The sequence below is a fragment of the Somniosus microcephalus genome, chromosome 12 (assembly GCF_052327205.1).
Source record: "Somniosus microcephalus isolate GS21.2 chromosome 12, FLI_Smic_1.0, whole genome shotgun sequence".
In the NCBI taxonomy this organism is placed as follows: domain Eukaryota; kingdom Metazoa; phylum Chordata; class Chondrichthyes; order Squaliformes; family Somniosidae; genus Somniosus; species Somniosus microcephalus.
This window is the reverse complement of record NC_140998.1, coordinates 13,676,959-13,692,981: the sequence shown is the minus strand read 5'-3', so window position 1 is coordinate 13,692,981 and position 16,023 is coordinate 13,676,959. Positions and strand designations below refer to the sequence as shown.

At 49.8% G+C, this 16,023-nt stretch overlaps 1 protein-coding gene across 1 annotated transcript in view; it reads left to right on the top strand.

Moving 5' to 3' along the window:
- Positions 1–15,487, top strand: part of LOC147109034 (cytosolic carboxypeptidase 2-like) — a 52,287-nt gene extending 36,800 nt beyond the window's left edge. The window contains exon 3 of the mRNA XM_086004172.1: positions 13,714–15,487. Within this exon, the coding sequence (XP_085860298.1) occupies positions 13,714–13,954 (241 nt within the window). The 3' untranslated portion in view covers positions 13,955–15,487. The remainder of the gene's footprint in view (positions 1–13,713) is intronic.
- The last annotated feature ends 536 nt before the right edge of the window (positions 15,488–16,023 follow it).

Below are 16,023 nucleotides of genomic sequence, written 5' to 3'. Positions count from 1 at the left end.
ATGCGTTCCGCGTACATGGCCCAGTCTTCTATCTCAGAATTAAAATCGTTAATATTCCCTCGCTTAGGCATCTTCCTTTCCTTGGGAGCAGCACAAGTATTTCTTTAAATTCTTATTTATTATTTATTTATTTCTAAGATGGCGGTTTTTCCCGCGAAAATGGCGGTTTCCCGCTCTTTCCTTCTCTCCCCGCCCCTTCAATGGCGGTCTCCCGCGTCTGTCGTCTTCTCCGCCTAATGGCGGCTTCCCGCGTTTCTTCCCTGGTGGGAGGGGTACGCTTTCCCCACAGCGGACAGGTTCAGCCGCTGGGCTGGCTTCCGCACAGCTCCCCTTACTCGGCTCTGTCTTTCTCTCCCGCTCGCACGGCTCTACCGGCGCTGGGTACACCCCGTTCACGGATAACAGTTCAGCCGCAGAACTGGCTCTCGCGCAGCCTCTCTCCCCTTGCTCGGCTCTGTCTCTCTCTCCCCCACGTTCGGCTCTACCGGCGCTGGGTACCCCGTTGGTGGAGAACAGTTCAGCCGCTGGACTGGCTCTCGCGCAGCCTCCTTTGGTCGGCTCTGCCTCTCCCACACGCCCGGCTCCCGTTCGCCTCCCAGCCCTCACGCAGTCCGGTGCTTCCCTCCCCGGCTGCGGCTGAGTTTCTCTCTTCCCGCGGCTGCTCCCGGTCTCAGCACTTCGTGGCTTCGGTCGCTGCACGGCTTTTCCCGCCGATCGCGGTCCGGCTATCTCACGACGCCGTTGGACCCGCCTTCCTGACCAGCTCTGCTCCCCCTCGACCGTGGTCGAGTGCACAGCCCTTATCCTCCGGATATTCTTTACACTTTCCCCTACTCACAGTCTCCGCGGCCGCCTTGTTTCCTGCTGATCGGCTCACTCCGCACCATGGTAGAAGGGTAGTCAGTGCCTGTTGCTGCTGGAAGCTTTTGTTGATAAAGTCTTCTTCCTTTCTATTGCTGCAGCCTCGTGTTTTCTCCCAGCAGAACGACGAGGGCGGTTGCCTCTCTTCGACGCTCTTTAGTTGCTTTGGTAGTCTTGCCGCAGGGTACGATCGGACTCGTCGCCACTGTAAAGTCTGTGGGTTGTACGGTTAATAACGACACAGACTTCAGGAATAACAAACAAACAGGTCTTTACTATTCGAAGGTCAGGGCGAATCTGCCCAAGGAATCATGCCACAACACTTATATACCGGTGTGGTCACCGTCGGTATTACAGTATACAGAAGCCAAACAAGTAGTGCCACACCTAAAGTAGTTCTCTTAAAGGTGAACGGTTACATACAATAGTTCTCTTAAAGGTAGACGGGTACATACACTACAGGTTAGATATAGAGTAAATCTCCCTCTGCACTGTCCCATCAAACACTCCCAGGGCAGGAACAGCAGAGCTTAGATACAGAGTAAAGCTCCCTCTGCACTGTCCCATGAAACACTCCCAGGGCAGGTGCAGCACGGGTTAGATGCAGAGAAAAGCTCCCTCTGCACTGTCCCATCAATCACTCCCAGGGCAAGGACAGCACGAGGTGAGATACAGAGTAAAGCTCGCTCTACACTCTCCCATCAAACACTCCCAGGGCAGGTGCAGCACGGGTTAGATACAGAGTAAAGCTCCCTCTACTCTGTCCCATCAAACACCCCCAGGGCAGGTGCAGCACAGGTTAGATACAGAGTAAAGCTCCCTCTACACTGTCCCATCAAACACTCCCAGGGCAGGTACAGCATGGGTTAGATACAGAGTAATGATCCATCTACACGTTCCCATCAAACACTCCCAGGGCAAGGACAGCACGGGTTAGATACAGAGTAATGCTCCCCCTACACTATCCCATCAAACACTCCCAGGGCAGGTACAGCACAGGTTAGATATAGAGTAAAGCTCGCTCTGCACTGTCCCATCAAACACTCCCAGGGCAGTTACAGCACAGGTTAGATATAGAGTAAATCTCCCTCTACACTGTCCCATCAAACACTCCCAGGGCAGGTACAGCAGAGATTAGATACAGAGTAAAGCTCCCTCTGCACTGTCCCATCAAACACTCCCAGGGCTGGTGCAGCACGGGTTAGATACAGAGTAAAGCTCCCTCTGCACTGTCCCATCAATCACTCCCAGGGCAAGGACAGCACGGGTTAGATACAGAGTAATGCTCCTTCTACACTATCCCATCAAACACTCCCAGGGCAGGTGCAGCACGGGTTAGATACAGAGTAAAGCTCCCTCTACACTGTCCCATCAAACACTCCCAGGGCAGGTACAGCACAGGTTAGATAGAGTAAAGCTCCCTCTGCACTGTTCCATCAAACATTCCAAGGGCAGGTACAGCACGGGTTAGATACAGAGTAAAGCTCCCTCTACACTGTCCAATCAAACACTCCCAGGGCAGTTACAGCACAGGTTAGATAGAGTAAAGCTCCTCTACACTGTTCCATCAAACACTCCCAGGACAGGTACAGCACAGGTTAGATACAGAGTAAAGCTCCCTCTATACTGTCCCATCAAACACTCTAGGAGAAGGTATAACATGGGTTAGATACAGAGTAAAGCTCCCTCTACACTGTCGTATCAAACGCTCCCAGGGCAGGTACAGCATGGGTTAGATAGAGTAAAGCTCCCTCTACACTGTTCCATCAAACACTCCAAAGGCAGGTGCAGCACGGGTTAGCAACAGAGTAAATCTCCCCCTACACTGTCCCATCAAACACTCCCAGAGCAGGTACAGCAGAGGTTAGATAGAGTAAAGCTCCCTCTACACTGTTCCATCAAACACTCCCAGGACAGGTACAGCACGGGTAAGATACAGAGCAAAGCTCCCTCTACACTGTCCAATCATACACTCCCAGGGCAGTTACAGCACAGGTTAGATAGGGTAAAGCTCGTCTACACTGTTCCATCAAACACTCCCAGGACAGGTACAGCACGGGTTAGATACAGAGTAAAGCTCCCTGTATACTGTCCCATCAAACACTCCCAGGGCAGGTACAGCATGGGTTAGATACAGAGTAAAGCTCCATCTATACTGTCGCATCAAACACTCTAAGAGAAGGTATAACATGGGTTAGATACAGAGTAAAGCTCCCTCTACACTGTCCCATCAAACACTCCCAGGGCAGGTACAGCACGGTTTAGATACAAAGTAAAAATCCCTCTACTCTGTCCCATCAAACACTCCCAGGGCAGGTGCAGCACAGGTTAGATACAGAGTAAAGCTCCCTCTACACTGTCCCATCAAACACTCCCAGGGCAGGTACAGCACGGGTTAGATACAGAGTAATGCTCCCTCTACACTATCCCATCAAACACTCCCAGGGCAGGTACAGCACAGGTTAGATATAGAGTAAAGCTCGCTCTGCACTGTCCCATCAAACACTCCCAGGGCAGTTACAGCACAGGTTAGATATAGAGTAAATCTCCCTCTGCACTGTCCCATCAAACACTCCCAGGGCAGGTGCAGCACGGGTTAGATACAGAGTAAAGCTCCCTCTACACTATCCCATCAAACACTCCCAGGGCAGGTGCAGCACGGGTTAGATACAGAGTAAAGCTCCCTCTACACTGTCCCATCAAACACTCCCAGGACAGGTACTGCACGGGTTAGATACAGAGTAAAGCTCCCTCTACACTGTCCCATCAAACACAACCAGGGCAGGTACAGCACGGGTTAGATACAGAGTAAAGCTCCCTGTACACTGTCCAATCAAACACTCCCAGGGCAGGTACAGCACAGGTTAGATAGAGTAACACTCCCTCTACACTGTCGTATCAAACACTCCCAGGGCAGGTACAGCACGGGTTAGATAGAGTAAAGCTCCCTCTACACTCTTCCATCAAACATTCCAAGGGCAGGTACAGCACGGGTTAGATACAGAGTAAAGCTTCCTTTATACTGTCCCATCAAACACTCCCAGGGCAGGTACGGCATGGGTTAGATACAGAGTAAAGCTCCCTCTATACTGTCCCATGAAATACTCTAGGAGAAGGTATAACATGGGTTAGATACAGAGTAAAGCTTCCTTTATACTGTCCCATCAAACACACCCAGGGCAGGTGCAGCACGGCTTAGATACAATGTAAAACTCCCTCTACTCTGTCCCATCAAACACTCCCAGGGCAGTTACAGCACAGGTTATGTAAAGTCTGTGGGTTGTACAGTTAATAACGACACAGACTTCAGGAATAACAAACAAACAGGTCTTTACTATTCGAAGGTCAGGGCGAATCTGCCCAAGGAATCATGCCACAACACTTATATACCGGTGTGGTCACCGTCGGTATTACAGTATACAGAAGCCAAACAAGTAGTGCCACACCTAAAGTAGTTCTCTTAAAGGTGAACGGTTACATACAATAGTTCTCTTAAAGGTAGACGGGTACATACACTACAATCCTCCCTTTTTAGCTTATTACATACAGAGTCCCCATTAAACATAACGGCCTAGAAATTGAGTGGGCTTAGCGCCCAATTAGTGGCGCTAGAGGGCCTTGCGCCGGACTTATAGCCGTTTTGCAAATTGACTTGGGCCTTACCATCGGCGTTAGCCGGTAGCGCTGCGCCGGCACCGATGACGTCATCGGTGTGCGCAGCGTCCCGGTTGCCGTGGTAACCCGGCCCCAAGCCCAAATTCAGTTGCGCCCGCCTCGCCCGTGGCAGGCGCAACTAATGAATGTGAAAAGTGTTCTTACACGCCTTTGCGCCGGCGCATAAAGGTGGAGCGGCGGCCGGCCGCGTTCCCGGCGGCCGCCTGCCCGCACCTCCCTTCCCGGACTCCTGCATCACCCCCCCCGCGGCCCTGATGAGTGTGTGCTGCGAGCCCGGCACTTCCCCGAGGTGCCGGGCTCAGATGTCGGGGGAATCCGCCGGACAGTTGTCGGCTGCAGGCAGCTCCTCCTTAACAGAAGGAGGAGGCCTGCAGTTCCCCAGCCTGCCGCACCGCATCGGGTGCCGCAGCGGGGGATTAGCGCCGGGAAACCCAATTCAACGCCCGTTTTCAGGCGCTAAAACCCTCCTTTAGCACCCGCCGCCGTCTGGGGCTGGCGCAACTGAATTTTCGTCGGGCGCTGCCGCATTAACGCTGGCGCAAAATTTCTGGCGCTACAGCCCTGGCGAGCCCACAACCCAATTTCTAGGCCAACATATCTTCAACTTCATATAAAACAATTTACAGACATAGTCTCGGTGGGAAACAGTTCACAGGTTCAGTCTCTGCGGGAACAGTTCACAGATTCAGTCTCTGATCTTGACTCGGTCCGAACAACATCTCTTTGGTGTAGATGGTTCACATTGCTAGCGTGACTCCTCCATATCCTTTTCTTGACGTAACAGCTTGAACTTTCGTCCTGCTGAACCAGCAGTGCTGACTTTTACAACAACTGGGTTGCCTTGATATTTTCCTCCTTCCCAACTGATTTAACTCCTTTCGTAGGGTCCACGCATGATCTGGTAGAAGTGATAATATTTGCGATAGTTATCATCTTCTGCTTCTTCTTTTTCTTTTCTGCTTTTTGGAGACTCTCGGGGCTCCCTTATCAGCTGCCAGCTGTAGCGCCACCAACTCTCTATGTTCCTTCGACTTTAAGTGCTTCATCCTGATTTCGGCACTTTGGGAGTTTTCATCACAAACTGGGCAGACCACATCCTCATAATATTCAGTGTCACTCAACAGGTCATGGTAATATTCGGGTTCGTCCTGAGTTAGGCCAGCGAGAGGGCCTTCTACTTCCTCCTTACCCATCTGGACGTTAGCTGACTGTGGTTCCTTCCCTAGACATCTTTCTTGAAAAGACTTCTTCATGCATTCAACTTCAACCCGCTCTTCCTGGGTTTCCTGCAAATCCTTCACTAATGACCTCATTTGTGATTTCAATACTTCCCCTTCCCTCGGGGATTGATTGATCGGGCTATTCAATCCTTCTACTGGAGCAGCTGTTTCAACATTCTGTTGTTCACATAGACGCGATTCAGCGTACTTTTGGCATCCCAGTAAAGTCTGTTTTGCAACCTCAGCTATTTCCCAAACTTTTGAGAGCTCCGAACTCCTTCCCGTTGAAGATTGAAGCTCGTGTTCAGATTGTTCCCATTGCAGAGTCTTTTCCCTCAGCATATGAAGGAGTTGGCTGACCGTTAACTCTTCCACGGGAACACTGTGGATCAGAGTCTTCTCCATTTCATCCACCTTTTCCTCCAATGCTTCCACCTTCTGTTCCTCTTGTACTTTGGCTTTCAGCGCTCGGAAAAGTTGCGCCCTGATGCTCTCTAGCTCATGTTCAGGGACCATTCTTACAGTCTCTGTGTTTCTTACAGTTTCCTTTTCTTCCACTGAAAGGATTCCCAGTTGAATCTGTTCTTCAAGTTGTTGAACCTCTGACCTTGCTGCCTCATATTTGTCTTGGGTTTCCTTCAATATTTTTGTGAGTTCTTGGACATCTTGTCTTTCATGTTCTGCCATGTCTTTCACCTCTAATTTCTCATCTATGGATGGAACTTCTACCGATGAGTCTGTCTTGGCCTTGAGCTCATCAAGAATTTCCTGCAGCCTTTGGACTTCTTGCTCATGTTCAACCTTTAGTTGTTCATATGCTTCTACTGAAACTAGCTTTTCGGAGGTTGCCGAGTTAACCCCCTCCAGAATTGTAGCCTGGGCCTGTTCATACTGTTCTTTCAACTTCGCACACTCTGCTTGTAAGGAGTCGTAGAGAAGAACTGGAATAACATCCTGGCTTCCTGAAGATTCCTCTTCATTTGCTTCTTTCGCAATTTCCTGTTGGCGTTCAGCCAAGGCTGCTATGCTAGCTGCCTCTCGAAGTCTCACTGCCATCAAATCTTCTTTATTCCTGCAGTCTATCTCAGCCATTTTCCAATTACTTTCATTTAACTGAGTGAGTAGCCCCTTATTCTGGGCTGAGAGATATTGCACCTTCTCATGTAGACCATAGCACTCCTTCTCTGCTCGACATAGCTGGTTACTGCTGATTTGGTTCTGTGTTTCAAGTTCCAACATCCTTTGCTTAGCTTCTTTCAGTTTCGCCCCTATAAGCTCCTCTTGCAACATGGCCACATTATTCACATCAGGTAAAGAAGCGTTTCTCTTTTCCATGTCCAAGATTTTTTTCTGCATATCTTTAAGTGCACACTGCGATTCAGCTTCTCTTAACCTTGCTTGCACTAGCTCCGTCTCCAATTGCAGAACAAAATCCTCAGTGTAGCGTGGTTTGCCTTTATGCTGTATCTCTAGATCATGCAAATATTCTAACTCCTGAACATCATAAGGGAGATGTGATCGGTAATTGGTCACGATGGCTCTATGGTCGCTCTTTGCTTGAGCTAGCTGCCTCTGCTGTCTTTCCAGGTTCTCCCATTCGGTGTCCCAGAACTTTTTCATTGTTTTCATCTCTTGTACGAGACGGTAACTCAACTGTTCTAATTGTTGTCGTACTTTGAAATAAGTTTGAGTCCGAGTTCGGTGTTCTTCCGTCGTGGATAAGTCCTTAACTTGAACAGGCTCAGAATTCTCTGTCAAACTGGAGTTCTACTCTGAAGCTTTATTCTTCTCGGTAGCATAAGCCTTTATGCATGTCTTCGTTTTCTCCACCATAGTCGGCAAGTTCATTTTAGCCTTGTCTTCCATATTTGAGTTGGTCTTATCGTCATCCGTTTCAGAATCTGAGCTGATAGCTTGCACCGAGTCCTCACTCATTATGGCTTTTAGATAGTGCCATTCCATGTCTATTTTCTTGATCCACTCTCGTCCTAGAAGTGGTGGTCCTCCCTCAGATAATACGTACAAGTTCATTCTTGGGTGTTCTTTACCCCTATCTCTCACCTTGACTCTTATCTTCCCCATGGGGTATACCTTATGCCCCGTGTATGTCTGCAATACGAACTTGGTATTTCTTAAGGGTATGTGAGAGAATAGCCGGTGGTAGTCCCTTCGATTTATGACTGATAGAGCTGATCCAGTGTCCAACTCCATTCTTACTTGGACTCCAGCTATTTTTAGTATGACCCAGATAGTTTGTAGGTCAGCTTCCTTACTCACATTGTGAATTCTCAGACTACCCAGCTCCTGGCTGTTTGGGTCTGAGTCTGAATTCTGTTCGTCTGAACTCTTCTCAGCCACCTTGTGTACCTTGTTGTACTTTTCTTGTGGTGGCTTCCTTTGGTTGTTGGTCTTCTTCCCTGACCGGCATACCTTAGCGATGTGACCCAGTTTGCCACATTTCCTACATTCTTGGTTCTTAAACCAGCATTGATTCTGGTCGTGTGTTGTCTTCCCACAACGATAGCATTTTGTTGTACTTGAGGTAATTTGGTCCACCCCGAGTGCCGCCGCCTTTAGCTGCATTTCCGCCGTTCCTTTCGCTGCGGCTTCGTGCGATGCGGCTATAAGGACAGCCCTGTCAAGTATGAGGTCGTTCTCTTTGAGTAGTCGCTTTTGTGTCCCTTCCTTGGACAATCCGCATACGAACTTGTCTCGCAGTGCCTCTGTCAGATTCCCTCCAAACTGGCAGCATTTCGCTAGCCTACGCAGTTCGACCAAATATTCCGCGTTGCTTTCGTCTTTCCGTTGCGTTCTTGCATAGAATTTGAATCGTTCAGCCAACATCAACGGTGTGGGGTTCAAGTGGTCCTTCAGAACAGCCACAATCCCTTCGAAAGTCTGATCCGCCGGTTTAGCTGGTGCTAGTAGATGCTTCAAGAGCCCGTATGTCTTTGCGCCCATCGAGTTTAGCAATGTTATCGCTTTGTCGTCTTCCTCTATTTTGTTGGCTTCACAATAGATCTCGATGCGTTCCGCGTACATGGCCCAGTCTTCTATCTCAGAATTAAAATCGTTAATATTCCCTCGCTTAGGCATCTTCCTTTCCTTGGGAGCAGCACAAGTATTTCTTTAAATTCTTATTTATTATTTATTTATTTCTAAGATGGCGGTTTTTCCCGCGAAAATGGCGGTTTCCCGCTCTTTCCTTCTCTCCCCGCCCCTTCAATGGCGGTCTCCCGCGTCTGTCGTCTTCTCCGCCTAATGGCGGCTTCCCGCGTTTCTTCCCTGGTGGGAGGGGTACGCTTTCCCCACAGCGGACAGGTTCAGCCGCTGGGCTGGCTTCCGCACAGCTCCCCTTACTCGGCTCTGTCTTTCTCTCCCGCTCGCACGGCTCTACCGGCGCTGGGTACACCCCGTTCACGGATAACAGTTCAGCCGCAGAACTGGCTCTCGCGCAGCCTCTCTCCCCTTGCTCGGCTCTGTCTCTCTCTCCCCCACGTTCGGCTCTACCGGCGCTGGGTACCCCGTTGGTGGAGAACAGTTCAGCCGCTGGACTGGCTCTCGCGCAGCCTCCTTTGGTCGGCTCTGCCTCTCCCACACGCCCGGCTCCCGTTCGCCTCCCAGCCCTCACGCAGTCCGGTGCTTCCCTCCCCGGCTGCGGCTGAGTTTCTCTCTTCCCGCGGCTGCTCCCGGTCTCAGCACTTCGTGGCTTCGGTCGCTGCACGGCTTTTCCCGCCGATCGCGGTCCGGCTATCTCACGACGCCGTTGGACCCGCCTTCCTGACCAGCTCTGCTCCCCCTCGACCGTGGTCGAGTGCACAGCCCTTATCCTCCGGATATTCTTTACACTTTCCCCTACTCACAGTCTCCGCGGCCGCCTTGTTTCCTGCTGATCGGCTCACTCCGCACCATGGTAGAAGGGTAGTCAGTGCCTGTTGCTGCTGGAAGCTTTTGTTGATAAAGTCTTCTTCCTTTCTATTGCTGCAGCCTCGTGTTTTCTCCCAGCAGAACGACGAGGGCGGTTGCCTCTCTTCGACGCTCTTTAGTTGCTTTGGTAGTCTTGCCGCAGGGTACGATCGGACTCGTCGCCACTGTAAAGTCTGTGGGTTGTACGGTTAATAACGACACAGACTTCAGGAATAACAAACAAACAGGTCTTTACTATTCGAAGGTCAGGGCGAATCTGCCCAAGGAATCATGCCACAACACTTATATACCGGTGTGGTCACCGTCGGTATTACAGTATACAGAAGCCAAACAAGTAGTGCCACACCTAAAGTAGTTCTCTTAAAGGTGAACGGTTACATACAATAGTTCTCTTAAAGGTAGACGGGTACATACACTACAGGTTAGATATAGAGTAAATCTCCCTCTGCACTGTCCCATCAAACACTCCCAGGGCAGGAACAGCAGAGCTTAGATACAGAGTAAAGCTCCCTCTGCACTGTCCCATGAAACACTCCCAGGGCAGGTGCAGCACGGGTTAGATGCAGAGAAAAGCTCCCTCTGCACTGTCCCATCAATCACTCCCAGGGCAAGGACAGCACGAGGTGAGATACAGAGTAAAGCTCGCTCTACACTCTCCCATCAAACACTCCCAGGGCAGGTGCAGCACGGGTTAGATACAGAGTAAAGCTCCCTCTACTCTGTCCCATCAAACACCCCCAGGGCAGGTGCAGCACAGGTTAGATACAGAGTAAAGCTCCCTCTACACTGTCCCATCAAACACTCCCAGGGCAGGTACAGCATGGGTTAGATACAGAGTAATGATCCATCTACACGTTCCCATCAAACACTCCCAGGGCAAGGACAGCACGGGTTAGATACAGAGTAATGCTCCCCCTACACTATCCCATCAAACACTCCCAGGGCAGGTACAGCACAGGTTAGATATAGAGTAAAGCTCGCTCTGCACTGTCCCATCAAACACTCCCAGGGCAGTTACAGCACAGGTTAGATATAGAGTAAATCTCCCTCTACACTGTCCCATCAAACACTCCCAGGGCAGGTACAGCAGAGATTAGATACAGAGTAAAGCTCCCTCTGCACTGTCCCATCAAACACTCCCAGGGCTGGTGCAGCACGGGTTAGATACAGAGTAAAGCTCCCTCTGCACTGTCCCATCAATCACTCCCAGGGCAAGGACAGCACGGGTTAGATACAGAGTAATGCTCCTTCTACACTATCCCATCAAACACTCCCAGGGCAGGTGCAGCACGGGTTAGATACAGAGTAAAGCTCCCTCTACACTGTCCCATCAAACACTCCCAGGGCAGGTACAGCACAGGTTAGATAGAGTAAAGCTCCCTCTGCACTGTTCCATCAAACATTCCAAGGGCAGGTACAGCACGGGTTAGATACAGAGTAAAGCTCCCCCTACACTGTCCCATGAAACACTCCCAGAGCAGGTACAGCACAGGTTAGATAGAGTAAAGCTCCCTCTACACTGTTCCATCAAACACTCCCAGGACAGGTACAGCACGGGTAAGATACAGAGTAAAGCTCCCTCTACACTGTCCAATCATACACTCCCACGGCAGGTACAGCACAGGTTAGATAGAGTAAAGCTCCTCTACACTGTTCCATCAAACACACCCAGGACAGGTACAGCGCGGGTTAGATACAGAGTAAAGCTCCCTCTATACTGTCCCATCAAACACTCCCAGGGCAGGTACAGCATGGGTTAGATACAGAGTAAAGCTCCCTCTATACTGTCCCAGCAAACACACTAGGAGAAGGTATAACATGGGTTAGATACAGAGTAAAGCTCCCTTTACACTGTCCCATCAATCACACCCAGGGCAGGTGCAGCGCGGCTTAGATACAATGTAAAACTCCCTCAACTCTGTCCCATCAAACACTCCCAGGGCAGTTACAGCACAGGTTAGATATAGAGTAAATCTCCCTCTGCACTGTCCCATCAAACACTCCCAGGGCACGTACAGCAGAGCTTAGATACAGAGTAAAGCTCCGTCTGCACTGTCCCATCAAACACTCCCAGGGCAGGTGCAACACGGGTTAGATGCAGAGAAATGCTCCCTGTGCACTGTCCCATCAATCACTCCCAGGGCAAGGACAGCACGGGTTAGATACAGAGTAATGCTCCCTCTACACTATCCCATCAAACACTCCCAGGGCAGGTGCAGCACGGGTTAGATACAGAGTAAAGCTCCCTCTACACTGTCCCATCAAACACTCCCAGGGCAGGTACAGCACGGGTTAGATACAGAGAAAAGCTCTGTCTACACTGTCCCAGCAAACACTCCCAGGGAAGACACAGCATGGGTTAGATACAGAGTAAAGCTCGCTCTACACTCTCCCATCAAACACTCCCAGGGCAGGTGCAGCACGGGTTAGATACAGAGTAAAGCTCCCTCTACTCTGTCCCATCAAACACCCCCAGGGCAGGTGCAGCACAGGTTAGATACAGAGTAAACCTCCCTCTACACTGTCCCATCAAACACTCCCAGGGCAGGTACAGCATGGGTTAGATACAGAGTAATGATCCATCTACACGTTCCCATCAAACACTCCCAGGGCAAGGACAGCACGGGTTAGATACAGAGTAATGCTCCCTCTACACTATCCCATCAAACACTCCCAGGGCAGGTGCAGCACAGGTTAGATATAGAGTAAAGCTCGCTCTGCACTGTCCCATTAAACACTCCCAGGGCAGTTACAGCACAGGTTAGATATAGAGTAAATCTCCCTCTACACTGTCCCATCAAACACTCCCAGGGCAGGTACAGCACAGGTTAGATATAGAGCAAAGCTCCCTCTGCACTGTCCCATCTAACACTCCCAGGGCAGGTGCAGCACGGGTTAGATACAGAGTAAAGCTCCCTCTGCACTGTCCCATCAATCACTCCCAGGGCAAGGACAGCACGGGTTAGATACAGAGTAATGCTCCCTCTACACTATCCCATCAAACACTCCCAGGGCAGGTGCAGCACGGGTTAGATACAGAGTAAAGCTCCCTCTACACTGTCCCAGCAAACATTCCAAGGGCAGACACAGCACGGGTTAGATACAGAGTAAAGCTCGCTCTACACTCTCCCATCAAACACTCCCAGGGCAGGTGCAGCACGGGTTAGATACAGAGTAAAGCTCGCTCTGCACTGTCCCATCAAACACTCCCAAGGCAGGTGCAGCACAGGTTAGATACAGAGTAAAGCTCGCTCTACACTGCCCCATCAAACACTCCCAGGACAGGTACTGCACGGGTTAGATACAGAGTAAAGCTCCCTCTACACTGTCCCATCAAACACTCCCAGGGTAGGTACAGCACGGGTTAGATACAGAGTAAAGCTCCCTCTACACTGTCCCATCAAACACTCCCAGGGCAGATACAGCACGGGTTAGATACAGAGAAAACTCCCTCTACACTGTCCCAGCAAACACTCCCAGGGCAGACACAACACGGGTTAGATACAGAGTAAAGCTCGCTCTACACTCTCCCATCAAACACTGCCAGGGCAGGTGCAGCACGGGTTAGATACAGAGTAAAGCTCGCTCTACACTGTCCCATCAAACACTCCCAGGGTAGGTACAGCACGGGTTAGATACAGAGTAAAGCTCCCTCTACACTGTCCCATCAAACACTCCCAGGGCAGGTACAGCACGGGTTAGATACAGAGTAAAGCTCCCTCTACACTGCCCCATCAAACACTCCCAGGGCAGGTACAGCACGGGTTAGATACAGAGTAAAGCTCCCTCTACACTGTCCCATCAAACTCTCCCAGGGCAGGTGCAGCATGGGTTAGATACAGTGTAAAGCTCTCTCTACACTGTCCCATCAAACACTCCCAGGGCAGGTACAGCACGGGTTAGATACAGAGTAAAGCTCCCTCCACACTGTCCCATCAAACACTCCCGACCAGCAGTTTATTAATGCTGGAAGGGGAAGGCTTGCCGTTGTTCCATTCGCTCTGCTGTTACGATTCTGGCTTCTTATCAGGTTGGTTGAGGAGCGGGATGTTTTTCTTTACTGTGACATCCACGGACACAACCGGAAGCAGAACATCTTCATGTATGGCTGTCAGAGTAGGCACTCAGTGTCATCATGCGCCAAGCAGCGAATCTTCCCTCTCATGCTTAGTAAGAACTGCTGTAACAAGGTACAGTCCAATGATGCTGGGTTTCAGATATATCCTGCAGCTCTTCCACAGGAGAATCAGATCATCTTTTCAGCTGTCTAATCTTTTGAATGTTTGGTCTCTACTGCCCAGTATAACCAGGCATACTCACCTGCTAGTTAGATTTGAGAAAGTTCCATACAGCCCACTTAAAATAATGGACTGTGTTCGGTCCAATCCTGGATGGTGCCAATTGGCTGGAGAGGGCTGTCCTCTGAGGAGATTCTTAGAGGGCTTGACACGGTAAATGCTGAGAGGCTATTTCCCCTAGCTGGAGAGCCTGGAACTAGCAGTCATCGTCTCAGGAAAAGGGGTCAGCCATTTATGACTGAGCTGAGGAGAAATTTCTTCACCTTGGTGTGAATCTTTGGAATTCTCTACCCTAGAGGGCTGTGGAGGCTCAGTCGATGAGTATATTCAAGACAGAGTTCGATAGATTTTTGGGCACTAAGTGAATCAAGGGATATGGGGATCGGGCGAGAAAGTGGAGATGAGGTAGAAGATCAGCCATGATCTTATTGAATGGTGGAGCAGGCTCGATGGGCTGTATGACCTACTCCTGCTCCTATTTCTTATGTTCTTATGAGAGACGTGAAGAATGGGCGATGAAATGCAGCAACTCTAGCAGAGTGCGCATGGGGCTGCATAACCGTCAAACTCAGGAAGGACCACACCAGCTGGGCAACTGGAGCCTGTCGGCTTTTCATGCTTCCCTTTTCCACTTAGCTTCCTTTAGCTATTCACACTCTGCCTCTCGTACATGAAACAATGAGGGTAAATTTAACCCCAAAAATGGGTCGGGTGGGATGTTAAAATGTTTTAAAATCTTCCCATCTCTCTCCTGTTCCAAGAAACATTAGCCTCATCTCATTGATGAATGAAAGAACTTGGATTTCTACAGCGCCTTTCACACCCTCTGGACATTCCACAGCGCTTTACAGCCAGTTAAGTACTTTTGAAGTTCAGTCACTGTTATAATCTAGGGAAACACGGCAGCCAATTTGCGCACAGCAAGGTCCCACAAGCAGCAGAGATAAATGACCATATTGTGGCGGAACCACCAGAGGATTACGGACAATTGTATATAATTCCTTTTACAGCAATGTAGTACAGCTGGGGGCTGCACCTTTAATATATCTGTTAACTGTACTAGGGCTTCTTTCCTGTACTCTGCGTGATGACGTCATGCCGTCCGTCACGTGATCTCTCAACGGCGGGAAGAACGTGATGACGTCATGACGTCAGAGCTCGGAACCTTCTAGCAGTAGAGCTCGGAACCTTCTGGCAGTTGAGCTCGGAACCTGCTAGCAGTTGAGCTCGGAACTGTAATGTATATACCTTTAAGGGGAACTATCTTTTGCAGCTCATGTATACTGCAGTACCGGCAGTGACCACACCTGTATATAGCACTGAGTAGTAATCTGTACAGATCAGTTCCACTATGAGCCACGTTGACTAAACACCTGTTGTACCGTTTCTCCTGCAGTCTGTGTCTTATTATACACGGACACAACAGGAACCTTCTAGCAGTTTCCAGAGAGGCTTTCAAGCAGACCAGACCTATTTGCATTGTATCCTACAGTTTCCTGTACAGCTTCGTTTGTTCATTAAATTTTATTGTTTTTGATTTTCTGAGTCGATTTCAATTCTTCGGCTAGGAACCCCAGTTCCTACAATATAGTGTTTTAGTGATGTTGGTTACGGTATAAATATTGGCCAGGACACTTTGAGAGCTTCCCTGTTTTTCCTTGAATAGTGACGTGGTTTCTTTTACATCCACAGAGAGGGCAGATGGGGACTTGGTTTAACATCTTATCCGGAAAATGGCACCTCCGTCACTGCCGCACTCCCTCAGTACTGCACCGGAGTGTCAGCCTAGATTATGTGCTCAAGTCTCTGAATTGGGGCTTGAACCCATGACCTTCTGGCTCAGTGCTACCACTGCGCCAAGGCTAACAGAAGATAGTCTGGAGTATGCACTATTTCAGACAAATCTTGTTGCCCAGAAAGCTTCCAACGTATGCCAGATACCTCCCTGTCTCAGGTCTAGATTGAGTCTTCTTTTTCCACTTGGCACCAGAAGGCCCTGTAGGAGTAATTCCACACTTGGCGGTGGAAGAATCACACTATTT